Source organism: Tremella mesenterica, assembly GCF_000271645.1.
Source record: "Tremella mesenterica DSM 1558 unplaced genomic scaffold TREMEscaffold_16, whole genome shotgun sequence".
In the NCBI taxonomy this organism is placed as follows: Eukaryota; Fungi; Basidiomycota; class Tremellomycetes; order Tremellales; family Tremellaceae; genus Tremella; species Tremella mesenterica.
In genome coordinates, this window is record NW_006711240.1 from 68,162 (window position 1) to 84,104 (window position 15,943).

Sequence of the window (15,943 nt, forward strand, 5' to 3'; positions counted from 1 at the left end):
ACGCCCGTCCTTCAAAACCTCGCCTAACTTCCCCGTACTTCTGCTTCCTCTATCCCTGGTCAATCTAACTTCGCCTAACCTCGCCGTACTTCTTTTCTCCCTATCCCTGACCAATCTAACCTTGACTAACTTCGCCGTGTGTGGTCGCAGATGTCCTAGGATCCTTGTACCCGAAGAGGTCGAGAGATGATGGGGTTTTGATGGACAAAGGAGGGTCGTTGTTGGTGGGATTTTGTTACGGAGTAACAACGAATCGAGAGAACTCCATCGAGTTCGGCGGATTAGGAAAGAGAACGGCGAGAGTTGGAGGCAGTGCTGCAGTAGGTAGGGACGGGTTTTCCCTTTTCGAGATTTCCCCACTGGGTTTGCTCAAAAGCGGTTTTTCACCTGTCCAAGTATGTACATAGACGCTTGCAGTAGGACTGAGAGGAGGACGCGGACTCTTGTAGATAGTATATAGTGCAATCAGCAAAGTACCAACTTTGCTGATTCTTCAACATCATTCTTTGGCTACATTGATTGCAGAGGAGACACGATCCATCACATAGCACCAGAGACACATAGATTTCTACGAGACTTCCATCGAGTTCGACCCAACCTGCGACCTAGTCATCGTGTTTCCAGTACCGTTACAAGTTGAAGAATCAGCCTTACGCGCCTTGGGTCAAAGTGGAGAGTATATCGGAAAAAGGGGAGTTGGAACAAGGGCTGGTCCCAGAGGTAGAAATGCCAACAAGTTCTTCGAGAAGTACTATTTCACATAATCTCACTTCTACCACCACTACCCCAGATCCACTGAATGAATTATCGCAGCAGTTGTCACAATTACTAGCCATTATGACGATGCAACAAAAGGAACAAAATGCATTAAGGGAAGAACTGGCTATGATCAAGGCTGACCGACAGAACCAACAGCTACTCACCTCAAAAGGGGCAAGCTCGATCAAAATCGAAGAGAAAAAGCCGTGTTTGGAGCCAAAACTTACCAACAACAAACGAATAGGAAGAACCAGGTGTGCGGACCCACCTACTTTCAGTGGAGAACGAAGGAAATTGGACAATTTCCTTGCGGCATGCCACATGAACTTCGAATTCAAAAGGGGCAGAGTACGCCACCGATCGCAGAAAGATCCTGTTCATGTACGGTTATCTATGGGGTACCCCTCAAATGCTCTTAACTCCGGCCATAACCAACCCAAGTATATGGAATTCGACGAAATGGCTAGAGACATACCATAAATTCATTCAACACTTAAGGACGCAATTTGGGGACAGCAACATGGCGGGCACCGCTATGCGGAAACTACAAGAGCTACGACAGACCGACACCGCAGCGGAATACTTTGCAAACTTCGAATTATGGTCAACTCATCTCGGAAAGGTACCCGATGCGATGAAAAACCGCATCAGCCATACAGGGCCTGAAAGAAGAACTACTGAAAGTGGTAGTGGTGAATAACACCGACCCTCGAACCAAATCGGATTGGATCTACTTCAAGCAACACGTAATAGGAACCGAGGAGAATCAACGGATGGCTGAAACGATGATTGCAGCAAACCAATGGGCGGCTAGGCGTAAAAATGAAACAACATGGATCCCCCCACGATGGAACTCGACACGATTGGATAGTAATCTTTCGAACCCTGTGCAACAAAACCCGCATTCAGGTGGTAGAGGACCACTACCAGGTGGGAAACCAGGGATGATGAATCTTGGTCTACCAAATGACCCTCCGGTCACTTGGACAGAGGACGGAGGACGCCTCAGTGAGAACGAAATGACTTGGAGAAGGGAGAACCGACGCTGTCTCAAGTGTAGGAGCCCAGAACATTATGCCAATAACTGTCCAAATGGAGGAAACACGAGGAACAACATTAGAGGATCCCCAAACCCGCATGGGTCACCAATTCCTAGTGGATTGAACTCAATTCCAACTGGATCCAAAGGGCCATTGGTTCGAGGAATGGCGGTGACCTTTGAAGAAGAGGGAAACGACTACCTGGCCTAGGTGATGCAACCACTTGCGGCCAGGATCTAACAGAATCGCACAAAATTCAACTACCAATAGATCTTAGTAATGACTCGGCTATAATATGCATAAAAATACAGACAAAAGAAGATACCCTACGATTTGGAATGTTAATTGATACCGGGGCTACCGGAAGGTATGTACAGCCGGCCTGTCCATTATACCATCTATACCCAAAGAGACAGTATCAGGAACCACGGAAGATTAGGTTCCTCGATGGAACAACCGCGACGTTAGTGACTGAGTATGTAGAAGCCGAATTGGACCTAGGAGAAGGACTCAAGATTGCGACTCGATTGGATGTAATGGCATACAAAGGCCCTGACGTACTGGTGGGATTGGACTTCTTGAAACAGTTCAGGGCAAGGATCGATTGTGGAAAGGGATTGATCGAGTTCGATAGAATCGGACAGGATAATGGTTGGAAGTATCCAAGATTGGAGGAAGGATTGGTAAGAGGAACAGCATTGGAAAAAGGAGAAGATGAAATGAGCGAGGAGGAACTACGACAAGTCATACCGACACAATGGCACCAGTATCTAGAACTATTCAAGGTGGAGAGAGCAAGAAGATTACCACCAAGAAGAGAATGTGATCACGAAATCGAGTTAACACCAGGGGCAGAACTGAAGCCGGGCCCAATATATCAACTAGACAAACATGGGGACGCATTCCTAAAGCAATGGATCAATGACGGTTTGGCCAGCGGCCATTTACGAAGAAGCAAATCACCTTATGGATCTCCTGTACTCCTGGTTCCCAAAAAGGGGGTGATTCCCTATCGAGTGGTAACGGATTATCGGGCGCTTAACAAGGTAACCATCAAGGATTCATACCCAATGCCACTCATCTCGACACTACTCGATCGGCTTCAATTAGGAAGGATCTTCACCAAACTCGATTTAAAAGGAGCCTACCAGTTAGTCAGGATAAAGGAAGGAGATGAACATAAAGCTGCCTTACGGACAAGATATGGCAGTTTCGAGAGCACGGTACTAAGGGATGGGTTGTGTAATGCACCAGCCACCTTTCAGAACTTTTTACAAGACATGTTTCACGATCTACTTGACGAAGGGGTAGTAGTTTATATTGACGACATTACAGTATACTCCGACACGATCGAGAACCATGAAATAGTTGTCCAAAAGGTGTTAGATCGACTACTTGAAAACGATTTAGTCGTCAGTCCGAGGAAATGTGAGTGGAGTTCAAACGAAGTAAAGTTCCTGGGGTATGTAATAGGACACGAGCGGATCGAAATGGATCAAGAAAAGGTGAAAGCTATTCTAGAATGGGGAGAACCCATGACAATCCGGGATACTCAAGTGTTCTTGGGCTTTGCGAACTTCTATCGAAGGTTTATCAAGGGGTTTTTGCATATTGTGGGACCTCTCACACGATTGACCAGGAAAGATCAAGCTTGGAACTGGACACAAGAATGCCAAAAGGCTTTTGACGATCTAAAGAAAACATTTACCACAGCGCCAGTACTTCGACATTTTGATAGAACCCGACCAACTTGGATCGAAACCGATGGATCCGACTGTGCAATAGGCGCGATAGCGTCTCAAAGATTCCCTCACCCATCAATAAAGGGGACCACCGAGCTTCACCCGGTTGCCGATTGGTCTCGAGCAATGACACCCTGCGAATGAAACTACACAGTGGGAGAGAAGGAACTGCTAGCCATTGTGGACTGCTTGGTAGCATGGACACCATACTTGGCCAACAGTAGTGATGTCATAAAAGTCATCACGGATCACAAGAACCTGGAATACTTCCAAAGTAAAAGACAACTGAATCGAAGACAAATGAGGTGGTTGGAAATATTAGGAGACTTCAACATAGAGATCACTTATCGACCAGGTAGTAAAAATGGGGGAGCAGATGCTCTAACTAGAAGAGGGGATTATCACCCGGGAAAAGGGAGTAGTAAGGACCCAGACCTAAACAAAGGTAACTGGCTACAATTGCTACCAACATACAAGCAAAGTGGATTGAATTCGATAGACTCAGAAGCCAGACACATAGTAAGAGGAGCAATCCGGGAAGACTCATTATTTGGACTCATCAAAAACGGACTGAAAGACTCAGAAGACATAGCAAACATACAACGACTAGGACTACAAATGACACAGACACAGAGCACACAGGACACACAGAGCACACAGGACACACAGAAGACACAGATTAGCAACGAGACACCAATAGTATCATGGACACAAAGCGGATTACTCTTGTACAAAAACAGGGTAGTCATACCAGAGGGACAAGCAAGATTAGAAGTAATGAAAGCAAGACACAATTCGATATTAGTAGGACACCCAGGAAGAGATAAAACTATCACCTTAGTCAAACAGGATTATTACTGGCCACATTTGGACGATTATATCGCAAAGTACGTAAAAGGATGTGAGATCTGTAATCGACATAAGACTCATCGACATCAGCCATACGGACATCTAGTCTCCTTACCAGTACCCACACTTCCGTGGACAGATATCTCCATGGACATGGTAGGACCTTTACCGAAATCGACGGAGTTTGACACAATTCTAGTAATAGTTGATCGACTAACCAAGATGGCTCGATTTATTCCATGTACAACCGGACTAACAGCAAACAAGGTGGCTGACATATACATCAAGGAGATCTTTTCAAAGCATGGAGTACCTCGAACAATCGTATCAGACAGGGGAACTCAGTTTACAGCTGAGATTTGGAAGGAAATATGTCAATTCCTGGGAATAAAAAACCTATATTCAACTGCATATCATCCTCAAACAGACGGACAGACTGAACGAGTAAATCAACAGATGGAAATCCTACTCGGGATGTATGTGAACTACAACATGGACAATTGGGATCAGCTTCTACCGATTGCTGAGTTTGCTTATAACTGCTCTCCACATAGTAGTCATGGTTTGTGTCCATTTGAAGCCTGTTACGGCTATGTGCCACACTACGACATCCATTTGCACGATATTCGATCAAAGTCAAACAAGTTGGAGAAGAAATGGAGAGATATGGGAGAATTACATGCGGCTGTTCAAGAACAGGTCAGGATGGCTAATGAGATTAGTGGGGAATATTACAACAGGAGGCATAAAAGCATTCCAGAAGAATTCAGAGAGGGAGAACAGGTACTACTGAGTACAAAGTATCTTACGACGGAATGACCCAGTCGAAAATTAGAAGCAAAATACATTGGCCCTTTTAAGATCATAAGGAAGGTTGGGAAAAATGCTTTCGAATTGGATCTACCTTCATCAATGAAAGTGCACAATGTCTTCAATGTCACGCTGTTGGAAACATATCCTAGGGACATGATACCAGGTCGACAGGTACAACCTCCACCACCTGTAGTAATAAACTGCCAGGAGGAATTCCATGTGGAAGCGATTGTGGACAGCAGAATTCAACGAGGAAAGGAAGAATTCAAGGTAAAATGGTTAGGATACACAGGGAATGCGGCCTATGACTGGGAACCACCAGAAAATGTAGAGGAGTTGGCCGTTTTTGGTGAATGTCTGGAAAAAAGGAAAAGGGACCCCAGAAGAAAGTGAGAATTCGATCAAGATCAACAAAACTGGGTCGGAAATGAATGCATACACAGGAAATATAGCTACAAATAGAGAAACATAAACACACTAGAAGTTGGAGGCGGTAGAATTGGCTCGAGGACGACGGGCCGAAGCGGGAATACGAATGACATTGCGGGGGAGAGGAGTATGGGGAGAAGAGGAGGGACCGGCGACTGGCTGAGAGGAACTCAATCCAGTAGGATCACCAGAGGAGGTGAGATGATCCAAGGTTTCGGAGGGAGAGGGAGGAGTATAATCGGAAGGAATGAGATGGAGAGACTTGTAGAGACCCAGATGTACTGGGGGAAGAGGAAGGAGGAGGGAGGAGAAAAGATGAATGTAAGCGGAGAGTTGGGTAAGAGAAGAGGATTGATCCTGGGAAGAGAGGGATCGATATCTGGTCGAGACAGCACAGAGTTCGTGCTCCAGGACGAAGGTAACCTTGGAAGTGACAGTCTGGGCTCCGACAGTAATACCCTTTACATCAACATCGATCAAGTTCGAAGGAAGAAGATAGATACCTTGCGAAATTTGGACTCGGGATTGTTGGTTTTCACCGAACACTTTGAAGTTCCCTTCGCAGAGCACTCTCCACAAACACCACCAACTGAATTGCATCAATATCAAACAAGTAGAGTAGGAAGACTCACGAGGACCAATACGACCCACACGAAAATCTTCCCCACCATCAAGGCAACACTGGCAATCGGAGCAAAGCTCACCCTCGAGACGGACAACAGCACCATTCTTGTTGCGAAGTCGCCAACCTTGGGCCAAACGATCAAGCTAACAGTTAGAAATCGGTGGAATTCGGAAGAGATACGACTCACAGCATTCCTAAACCACTTAACAGTAGGATTGATGGCGCCAGTCTCGCAAAAACGATGGAGGGCTTCGTCTTTCAGAGCCGTACGAACAGAGGAGAAGGTCATTTTGGCCCAGAGAGTAGCTGACGGGTCAGAAACGCACAGAATTCTATAGGAATCTCACCAATTTCCAAGTCTTTTCGAGCGTCCAGAACCTTAACCAGTTCATCATTGACCGGAACCTGACGAGGGGTGTGAAAAATGATTTCGAGTTCATGGGGAACCTCGACAAGTCCCTCTGAATAATCAGAAGGTGGCACAGGGGACTTATTACCAGGAGAATTTTGATTCTCAACGATGGTGCCGTGTTCGGATTCGATGGACTTGGAGGGAGATGGGTTCTCACCAGTAGCAGATGGTCCAGCACCCCCTTCGAAGTCGATATATTGCTCGATGACCTCGTCATCGAGGAGGGACGATTGTTGATCGCGAGAAGGACCGGATTGATATCGATCCTTAATGGTGTCGAGAGCTCTTCGAGACGCATCAACCAATGGAGGTTGAGAGAGAACGGGCGCTTGGGAAGTACTTCTCATTCTTTTCGTTTAACGCATGAGAAGCTAGGGGTCCACGTCAGGTAGGATTGCCGTAGTAGATGCTCGAGTTCGACGGGAGGGGGTAGAAGGAGACAACTAATCTCGTCAGCCAGTGAGAAATAGGAGGATATACATCGAATTCGAAAGGAATTGCTTACAGTACGCTTAGACATGCTCACAGGCAGGTCAGAGTTGGAAGGATACTCTAAGAGATAAGTAGGATATGGATGGATAATGATAGATAAGAAAAAAGAACGACGAACAAGAGAAAAAGAGGGAATGAGGAGGAGAGAAGAGAGAGAGGTGGGAAAGAGACTTGTCGATCACATTGGAGGTCCGTGCGGGTGACGCGTTCCATGGCAACCGTCACACTAGCATAGGTGTGACGTCAGGGCGCACCAAAGGTGTCTCAGAACAATCCATGTGAATCACTTGGTTACAGGTTGCAGGATCCTCGGCGGGGATCCTTGAGACAGGGGGGGAAACTTGTTACGGAGTAACAACGAATCAAGAGAACTCCATCGAGTTCGACAGATTAGGAAAGAGAACGGCGAGAGTTGGAGGCAGTGCTGCAGTAGGTAGGGACGGGTTTTCCCTTTTCGAGATTTCCCCGCTGGGTTTGCTCAAAAGCGGTTTTTCACCTGTCCGAGTATGTACATAGACGCTTGCAGTAGGACTGAGAGGAGGACACGGACACCTGTAGACAGTATATAGTACAATCAGCAAAGTACCAACTTTGCTAATTCTTCAATATCATTCTTTGGCTACATCGATTGCAGAGGAGACACGATCCATTAGCACCAGAGCCCCTAGATTTCTACGAGACCTCCATCGAGTTCGACCCAACCTGCGACCTAGTCATTGTGTTTCCAGTACCGTTACAGATTTAGGGGGTGTCACGACGTAGTTCGTGACATCTGCCTCCTGATCATGACTTTGAGAGCAGGGATGTCAGAGACCGCTGTCCACCCTGGTGGCAGGGCTCGCTTGTTGTCATTATCTGTCTTGGTTGAATCCAGATTTACATTTCGAGGTGTTGCAAACGTTATTTTTTCATACTGCTTGGATGAGGCCGCAATCAATGCACACTTCAAGACCAACAGCTCCGTTTCACTGACAATTGTCTCTGATGGTTTGCGAACCACTTTCCAATGCTTAGCATGTGCATTGCGTTGTTGAGCATCATCAAGTTTGCCCTCTGTCAGTTCCACACAAGCTCTCTCTGCAGCGAGAACAAAAGTTCTGAGATCTTTACTGCTTGCCGTCCACCCAGGTTGTTTCCTATGTTTTTCATTTCCACGCTCGTACTTGTTGCCTTGTACAAGACATCTAAGTATCAGTTCTGTATTTTTGGTGATAGCATGGGTGTAGGCCTCAGTGTTGCGGATTGGCGTGACCTCCGCAGACTCATTACCGTAATGGAGGTGCAATGTATCTCCTACAACACACCCTGTGAGTAGTGAAGCCTTAGTTCTTTGCAAGAGAGCAGTGATTTGCTCCTGGTAAGTTCTCAGGCTGGTTTGACACACAGGGTCGGTAAGCTTGACATCATCTGGCCTGGTCCAAAGGGGGGGTAAGTCACTGATTGAGAGGTTGGAGCGTAATTCAGGGTGAATTGCTTCCAGTTCAGACAATGGAGTAAGGGGACTGGGGGGGTCTTGATCACACTCGTCCCTTGCAGATGATCGTGCCTCATCATCCAGGGCTGTGCCATCCATTCCCGTGTCACCTTCCCACAAGGGCAATTTCACACTCGAGGACTCCGTTTTGATTGATTGTCTATCATCCTCGCCTGATTGTTCATCGTCCCCGTCTGATTGTTCATCAGCCGTTTTTAGTTGTTGTGCTAGTTTTTCGTATGGAGGCAACATGGGCTCCACACTGTCATCGGATGGGGATCCTCCATCAGACCCAGCGTTCTCAACAGGTCTAAGTTCAAAATCTCCGTGGGACGATATTTCTGGTGTGACATCCTCAGTCCGAGCAGGAGGGGTAAAAGATGCCTCACGCAGTGTCATGCATCAGATTCTTGGTTGGAGATGGAAATGTGATGGACCGGATGCATGCCCGTGAGCGTTATATAGCCATCATCCACATCCCTATTCATTACCCGCAGTTTTGCTGAGTTTCCCTGTAACACAGCAATCTGATCAACCCTTCTTCCTGCCCTTCCATCGGTTGAAAGGAGGTATTTCGAAGTCACAGACTTCTCACGGAGGCGCGGAAGATTTCGGGGTTGGAGTGGGAAGATTTTTTCAAAGTGTGGGAAGATCTCACATTGACCAGGGGATCGGCTCCACGACATCGTCTCTCGGTTTGTCTCTTCTTCGTGTCTAAAACCTCTAGTGGACCGCGCGGGGGTCAATTTCTATCCCTCATAGACGAGTCCCGATATCTCAGCTTTCCTGATAGATGGATGACTTTCGCGTCTTCGTATATACCCTCTAGACTCCCATTGGTGCGACGCCCGAATGGACGGATCTGGAAGATTCCTCCGCCGAACTGTCGCTCCTCCCTCTCTCTACTCCGACGCCGCGAGACCGCAAGCCGTCTATGCCGTGACCCCATCGAGAAAAGGTTGCACAGGTTTGGACGATCTCCGTTTCGGTCGGTATCCCCATCGAGAAAAGGCTGCACAGGTTTGGACGATCTCCGTTTCGGTCGGAGGAAGCGAGAGTGCCGTGAAAAATTTGCGCCTGGTCGGCCGAGGGTGTGGGAAAGACAAAGGGGAGGTTGTGGCCGTGTTGGTAGTTCGATAGAGATTGACTGGGGGTGGGGGTGGGGGAGGGGGGAAGTGAAACGGGAAGGGAGGAGACGACGCGGAAAGCAGTCATGGGGAAAAGTAAGCTGGACGGAGGGGAGCACTGGTAGGCGAAGCAGTGGATAGGTTGAGAAGAAAGGCAATGGGGAAGGGAGTGGGGAAGACGTGAGAAGAGAGGCCCAGATTTCGGGTTGGAGCGGGTAACGTAAAGTTCCTTAATCGAGATCGGTAAGGCTCACACTATCACGTCGAGCCTCGTTCTCGTCGATAAGCACTGTCGATGTTTCGGAGTCATAGAGTGAGACATCGGTCACTGTGGAAGGTGAGAATAGATCGACAATACCCCCGGCCAACAACCCGCAAACTGAGATCAGCTATGATGTTTCGATTTACCTGATTCTCGAGGTCTGTTTGACCTTCCATCGGCTTGAAGCGGAAGCAGCCCATACTCACGCTGGCTGACGAGCAAACCGGTTTCCGAGATGGTCATTAGAGCAGGGATTGAGTTGGGTGACAGCTATCAGGAGGGACTGGATGAGACGAAAGAGATCGCACAGAGGCAATGGGACCGGTGTAAGATCGAGGATGTAAGATGAAGGAAGAACTTACCCAGTCCAGTGAGTTTCTCTTGAGGATTATGAAAATAGATTCCGGTCATAATCAACATCCAAAACCATAGAACAACCAATATCGTCGCTCCTATCCCACTAAACGAATGTATCCAACTCCTCATCTTTCCCCCTAACCCTGAACGTTTTACCTTCTGTCCTTTCCTCTTTGTCTCCTTGGATTCATCACTGTTCACTTCCCTGGCGATCACCACCTCCTCACCGTCAAGTTTTACATCTTTCCCGAAATCCATTCCTTGTGAATCATCGATCAACGCAATTTCCGTCTTTCTGAACAGCTGGTTGCGCCGGGAAAGACTGCTTACCCTCCGCGTCCATCTCTTCCAGGTCGGTTCAAGTTCTTTGACCAGAAGGATGATGGCCAATATCAAAAGAAAAGTATGACCCGAGATATCGTGTCCTTTTCTCCATCTCGGTCTCATCGTTCCTGTATGTGCCATCTCGGACAAGAGGTTTGAAAGAGGTTTATGTCCTCCTGGTGAGCAAAATTGTTGCGGTAAAGAAATGAAACCATTTTCCAATTGCGGTAGTTGTACCGGTGACGAGGAAGAAGGGTCCATCATGGAATTTAATGTTGAAAGAGGGTCAGACAGAGGGGATTGGGAAAGATGAACGTTGTGAGATTGGAGGGATTGTATCAATTTGGACGAGTCGAGGTCAGGTGGGATGGACAGAACACATTCACCACCTGATAAAACGATGATACGATCGAAGAGAGATTGACCAAAGAACCATCTTGTGAAACTTGCCCAGATGATCGTCGCCATGAACCAAGGTCTGAGTCGGGTCAGTCGGGTGAAGGTAGCTCGGATCGAAGTGGAAATTTCTGATAGACCAGGCGACCGAACAACTTGAGGAGACGTGGCATATGAAGCCAAAGGGGATCGCGCGTGAGGAGGAGAGGAAAGAGAGGTAGTAGCGATCGTTGAAGAAACAGTAAGAGAAGTGAGAGGAGGGATTGGGGAAGTGAGAATATGTATCAAGACGAAGAAGGATGTCCACGCCCAAGTGTATTTCACAAAGTATGTATTGACGAAATTCCCTTTTTGAGCAAAGTAGGCGGTTCTGTTCTGTTGGTCGAATCGTTGGTGTGGGTAGTGAGGATGAAGGGAGGTATCTAATGAAGTGGAGAAAAGAAGAGAGTAAAAGGTTGACAACCTAATGGTCAGTCACAATATGGACATCAAGTATTCGTCAGAGATGGACGATGTTCTTCCATTCCTCCTTGGGATGGCGGAAAGAATCATTAGATATCAACCTAGATATTTATCCTGGCAGTCGGTCTCGGTCTCGGATTTTTTCCAGAAATGGTGCCGAGACCTATCGGGGTGTTCATATGAAGTGAAAGCGAATTGGAACCATTGGTGTTCAGAACGAAATGAACCGGTCGAACGCCGAAACGTTCATGGATACGGTTCGATGATGGCTCGAGGACCAACGAAGAACGTAGTCTTGAGAAAACAATTTCAAAAGTCGAAGATGAGAAGCAATGGACAAGCACGGTAGCTTAGATAGGGAATAAAAGGAGAAGGTGAATGGATACAGAACGAGAGCAAGAGGTCTAAAATATCTTTCTGCGAGAAGGGTGTATGTATCTTTCTGCGAGGAAGGTGTATGAATGTTTAAGTTTAAACTCACAAAACAACCAAGATCAATCCTATCCCTAATCCAACTCTCCCCCAACCGCGATATCTCCCTCGTGCGAGGTCCGTTCCTTCCGTCAGGTAGGACAAGCCTTGTGGGTAATCACTCCCTCTTAGGATACTCTGAACTTGTGGGTGATCACTCCCTAGAATACTCTGACCGGGTGGGTGATCACTCCCTCTTAGGATACTCTGAACTTGTGCGTGATCACTCCCTATAATACTCCGATAATGTCCATCCCCGACCGGTGTGAGACCCTCAATCCGGTCGGTCTTCCTATGTCTGAGTGAACTGCCCACGTCCGCTTGATCGAATGTAAGGTCCATCACCCATCAGTCACTCTTATGATCGACTTTTGTCGTTTTTGTCCGGCCTACTTTGACCCTCTTCGTTTGGGTGATTACTTCACTATGCTTGGAATTCGGAGGAGTTTTCCACTGAGATTATTCCGATGTGGATGGTCCACTACGGATCCTCACTTGGTAGAGGAGGTAAGTGCTCGTTCCCGTACCTTGAATGGTCTTCTGATATTGACGTTTACCCACTTATACTTATTTCAGTCAATGATGAAACGTGGAAACGAGATGAAACATCAAGAAGAGTAAGCTGAGAAAGTTGGGTCATGACGTCATACTGTTCTTCTTCACCTTAAACCTAAGTAATGAAATATCTAAACAGCGAACTCGAGTATGGAAACATTCAAACAGCTACCTCCTCGAGACGGAAGAGGTGCTACGTGGTCGTATAACTCTGACGTGTACACTCACTGGGAAATCAAGTGACGAGTGAAGAGAGTCATGAATCTACCGGATTCAAACTCAAGATCAAGGCGTCATTCCCAAACAAACTTGCAATGGTCAAGTGGAAACTTACAGTGGTCAAGGGGGGAAACGATAACCAGGCAAAGATGTCCCCATGCCATCACGTAGACACACAAAAGAAGTAGAAGTCACCTCATCACGAAGATACATCTCAGCACCATATAACTACTCTATATCCTTCCCCAACCATCTTCCAAAGGACCTAAAGGACCATACTTTTCTTTCCCACCTGACCGTCTTTTAACGTGACCTCTAGAATCGTTCGGTTCGATAGAAGATGAAATACTGTTTCCTGAATTTAACCTATCTTGTTCTCCTTCCCAACCTTTTCCACTCCCAAGAGGTTCTTCTCCTTCCCATCCACCAGAACCAACGTTGACATGTTGCCATGGTGGTGATGATTTATCTTTATAACCAGAACCAACGTTGATATTTTGCCATGATGGTGATGATTTATCTTTATATCTCTCCTCACCTCGTTTATTCAACTCTTCCCTTCTATTTCTCTCACTCTCATTTTGTCCTTCGACTCGTCGATCCGATCTATCTACCTTATCTGATAATTGATACTTCTTCTGACCCATGACTTGCGTTCCGACCCCGAACCCAGACCCAGGTCCATTCCCATTATCCTCGGTATACCCTCGTTGATCCATATTGTGACGTCCATACGTATCACCAAGGTTGGCATTATGAACTTTTCTTCCATTGGTATCTTGAGTACTGGAGTTTTGACCATATTTTCCGTTGGTATCTTGACCATATCTTACATTGGTACCTTGACGAACCGCGATCGGATCATATCTCCCATTCACATCTTGACGTACCGCGTTCGGATCATATCTTCCATACTTGTCCAACTGTTTACTAGTACTCGGCGAAGCGTACCCTCTGACACCTAACGAAGCCAAAGGGGGATAACTCAACCCACCCCCGGCCATACCTCTCGGCCCATCGTCAAACCCTTGATCGAGAATCGCCGTCATTTCATCTTCCCCCAATACCCCATCAGGAGTGACGTGTGATGGAACAGGAGCTAAAGAGATCGGCGGTGGTGGAAAAGCAGGATTATGTTCGTTATAACCACCAATCTCACCACCCCAAACATCTTCATCACTACTGAACAAACTATTGGTATCGGAACCAGAACCATATTGACTATCTATCCAATGCGCTCTTGGTGCGTTCAAAGAATCTTCCCCTGTACCCGTTCCTAATTTCGTCAGTACACTCCCAAATATGATTAATCAAGCAAAAGCGTTGATAGCATGCAAGAAAAAGTCGAGTAAAACATGTGAATTACATCCGAGTGTAGTTGAGTCCAAGTAAAATGGAGTCCAGGTTGGATAGATTCCAAGTTAGATAGAGTCCGAGTATAATGGAGTCTGAGTAGAATAGAGTCTAAGTAGAATGGAGTCTAAGTAGAATGGAGTCTAAGCAGAATGGAGTAGAAAAGTAAAATGGAGTAAAACATGTGGCTAACATTCAAGTCAAATCGAGTAAAAGTGTTGGTGATATCCAAGTCAAAGTTGAGGAATGAGGAAGACAAAATCGACATACCTAATAAACCATCTTGACCAATATTCGAATTCCCATTATTCGTTTGATAAAAACCTTTTGAACCAAATTGTTTTTCCATTTCTTTCCTTCTCTTTTCTTCTCTTCTCATCTTTCTCAATCTACTCTTTTCCCAATCTTCCCATCTTCTCAAAGGTATAGTAGTACCATCGAAAATAGCAGTTTTATCATTCGTAGTTTCCCTTCTCAATTCACCTTCTACCCTTCTCGTTTCTCCCCATGAAAAATCATCAAAATGCCAAAAAGCATAAATGGGTAAAACGAAATTCCAAATGGGTAAAGCTACCAAATAAGCCATCATCCAAGCTACGTAAATGACTTTTCTAGTTGTAATCAAGATCAAAATAGCAGGTAAACCTAAAACCGCTGCTAATAACATTAAAGGTATAGCTTCTTGAAATGATGTTGGTGGTGTAATGATTGAATTTACTATTAAAGCGAATGTTAAACAAATAGCTACTGGTAAAACTACCGTTCCAACTAAATCCATGAATACGACGAATTGCATTGAAAAGCAAAATATTCCACAGAGATTTCGTACTCTGACTAATTCCATCAGATTGTGTACTGTTGAATTTATCCATCTTCTTCTTTGTGATAATAAAACTGAAAATGTATCAGGTGCGACCGTTCGACATTTCGCTTGAGGTAAAAATATGTTTTTTCTCTTTGGAAATGTTCTCAACATGATAGTTGATAAAAATCGATCTTCTCCAAGTAACAAAAGGTTTTTTTGATGTAACGTCGTAACTTCAGATTGTGAATATTCTCGAACTATTTCAGGTTTCACAAGTATCGGTACCCAATCGTCATCGGCATCTTTACGAGCTTTGATTCGATACATTGAGAAACATCCAGGTAAACATGTAACACCACCGAAAACGGATTCGAAAGCTTTGACAAGATGATGTGAAATGAAATATTCGTAGACCTGTATAGCAGTGACCCAACTTTGTCGTTTGTTCGCTATTCGGGTTTCACCACATACACCCATGATGGAATTATCATGATGCATCGCGTTGACAAGATGTTTCAGAGAATCGGGATAGACTTTCGTATCGGCGTCCACCATGAGGACTAGTTCGAAGAAATCAGGAGTGACACCTATAAGAGTTTGGATCTTTCTAAACATGTCAAAGTCGAGCGGAGACATACGGTCGTTGTATGTCACTCGGGAGAAGAAATTCATAAGGATGAGTTGGGAATCACGTTTTCCTCGATTACCGGGTTTCTTGTCAGAAGCTTCAGTCGGCATGCCACATTTGACAACAATGATGGTTGGGGTTCGGTGACCGTTTTTGGACACTGGGGTAAGTGTCTATATTGAACCATCTCGTTTGGATCCTCCGGCTCATAGCACCAAGTGACCCATTAACAAAAAAGCAAGCCAAGATCGAGACACATGTGACTGATGAAACAATGGGTACAGCAGGTACATCGAGGGAACATGACTATCGGACAGAGATCCGAAAGAGGAGGGGGGGGGGGGGGGGG

At 46.0% G+C, this 15,943-nt stretch overlaps 6 protein-coding genes across 6 annotated transcripts in view; 1 reads left to right on the plus strand and 5 right to left on the minus strand.

Annotated features, from left to right (window-relative positions):
• Positions 1-200: 200 nt before the first annotated feature.
• On the plus strand, positions 201-2,009 carry TREMEDRAFT_65730 (uncharacterized protein; the record flags this gene model as incomplete). Its single annotated transcript, XM_007007840.1, has 4 exons — positions 201-320; positions 649-1,013; positions 1,126-1,451; positions 1,513-2,009. 4 exons carry the CDS (start codon positions 201-203, stop codon positions 2,007-2,009), a joined length of 1,308 nt encoding a protein of 435 aa, XP_007007902.1.
• Positions 2,010-5,680: 3,671 nt separating this feature from the next.
• TREMEDRAFT_65732 (uncharacterized protein) lies at positions 5,681-7,016 on the minus strand (the record flags this gene model as incomplete). The annotated part of the gene is made up of 4 exons (XM_007007841.1): positions 5,681-6,189; positions 6,337-6,400; positions 6,445-6,563; positions 6,584-7,016. 4 exons carry the CDS (start codon positions 7,014-7,016, stop codon positions 5,681-5,683), a joined length of 1,125 nt encoding a protein of 374 aa, XP_007007903.1.
• An 896-nt stretch (positions 7,017-7,912) lies between these two features.
• TREMEDRAFT_65733 (uncharacterized protein) lies at positions 7,913-9,034 on the minus strand (the record flags this gene model as incomplete). Its single annotated transcript, XM_007007842.1, has 2 exons — positions 7,913-8,345; positions 8,466-9,034. The coding sequence occupies 2 exons, from the start codon at positions 9,032-9,034 to the stop codon at positions 7,913-7,915; spliced, it is 1,002 nt and encodes a 333-aa protein (XP_007007904.1).
• A 29-nt stretch (positions 9,035-9,063) lies between these two features.
• On the minus strand, positions 9,064-9,739 carry TREMEDRAFT_72446 (uncharacterized protein; the record flags this gene model as incomplete). Its single annotated transcript, XM_007007913.1, has 1 exon — positions 9,064-9,739. A coding segment is annotated over exon 1 (258 nt), but the record flags the coding sequence as incomplete, so codon positions are not given.
• A 253-nt stretch (positions 9,740-9,992) lies between these two features.
• Positions 9,993-12,376, minus strand: TREMEDRAFT_65734 (uncharacterized protein; the record flags this gene model as incomplete). Its single annotated transcript, XM_007007843.1, has 3 exons — positions 9,993-10,141; positions 10,387-11,564; positions 12,045-12,376. 3 exons carry the CDS (start codon positions 12,374-12,376, stop codon positions 9,993-9,995), a joined length of 1,659 nt encoding a protein of 552 aa, XP_007007905.1.
• Positions 12,377-12,993: 617 nt separating this feature from the next.
• The window catches only part of TREMEDRAFT_74818 (uncharacterized protein), a gene marked incomplete at its 5' end in the record, with an annotated part of 5,150 nt that continues 2,200 nt past the window's right edge, over positions 12,994-15,943 (minus strand). Inside the window, 2 exons of the mRNA XM_007007914.1 lie at positions 12,994-14,084; positions 14,432-15,754. Coding sequence (XP_007007976.1) covers positions 13,042-14,084; positions 14,432-15,754 — 2,366 coding nt within the window. The 3' untranslated portion in view covers positions 12,994-13,041. The remainder of the gene's footprint in view (positions 14,085-14,431; positions 15,755-15,943) is intronic.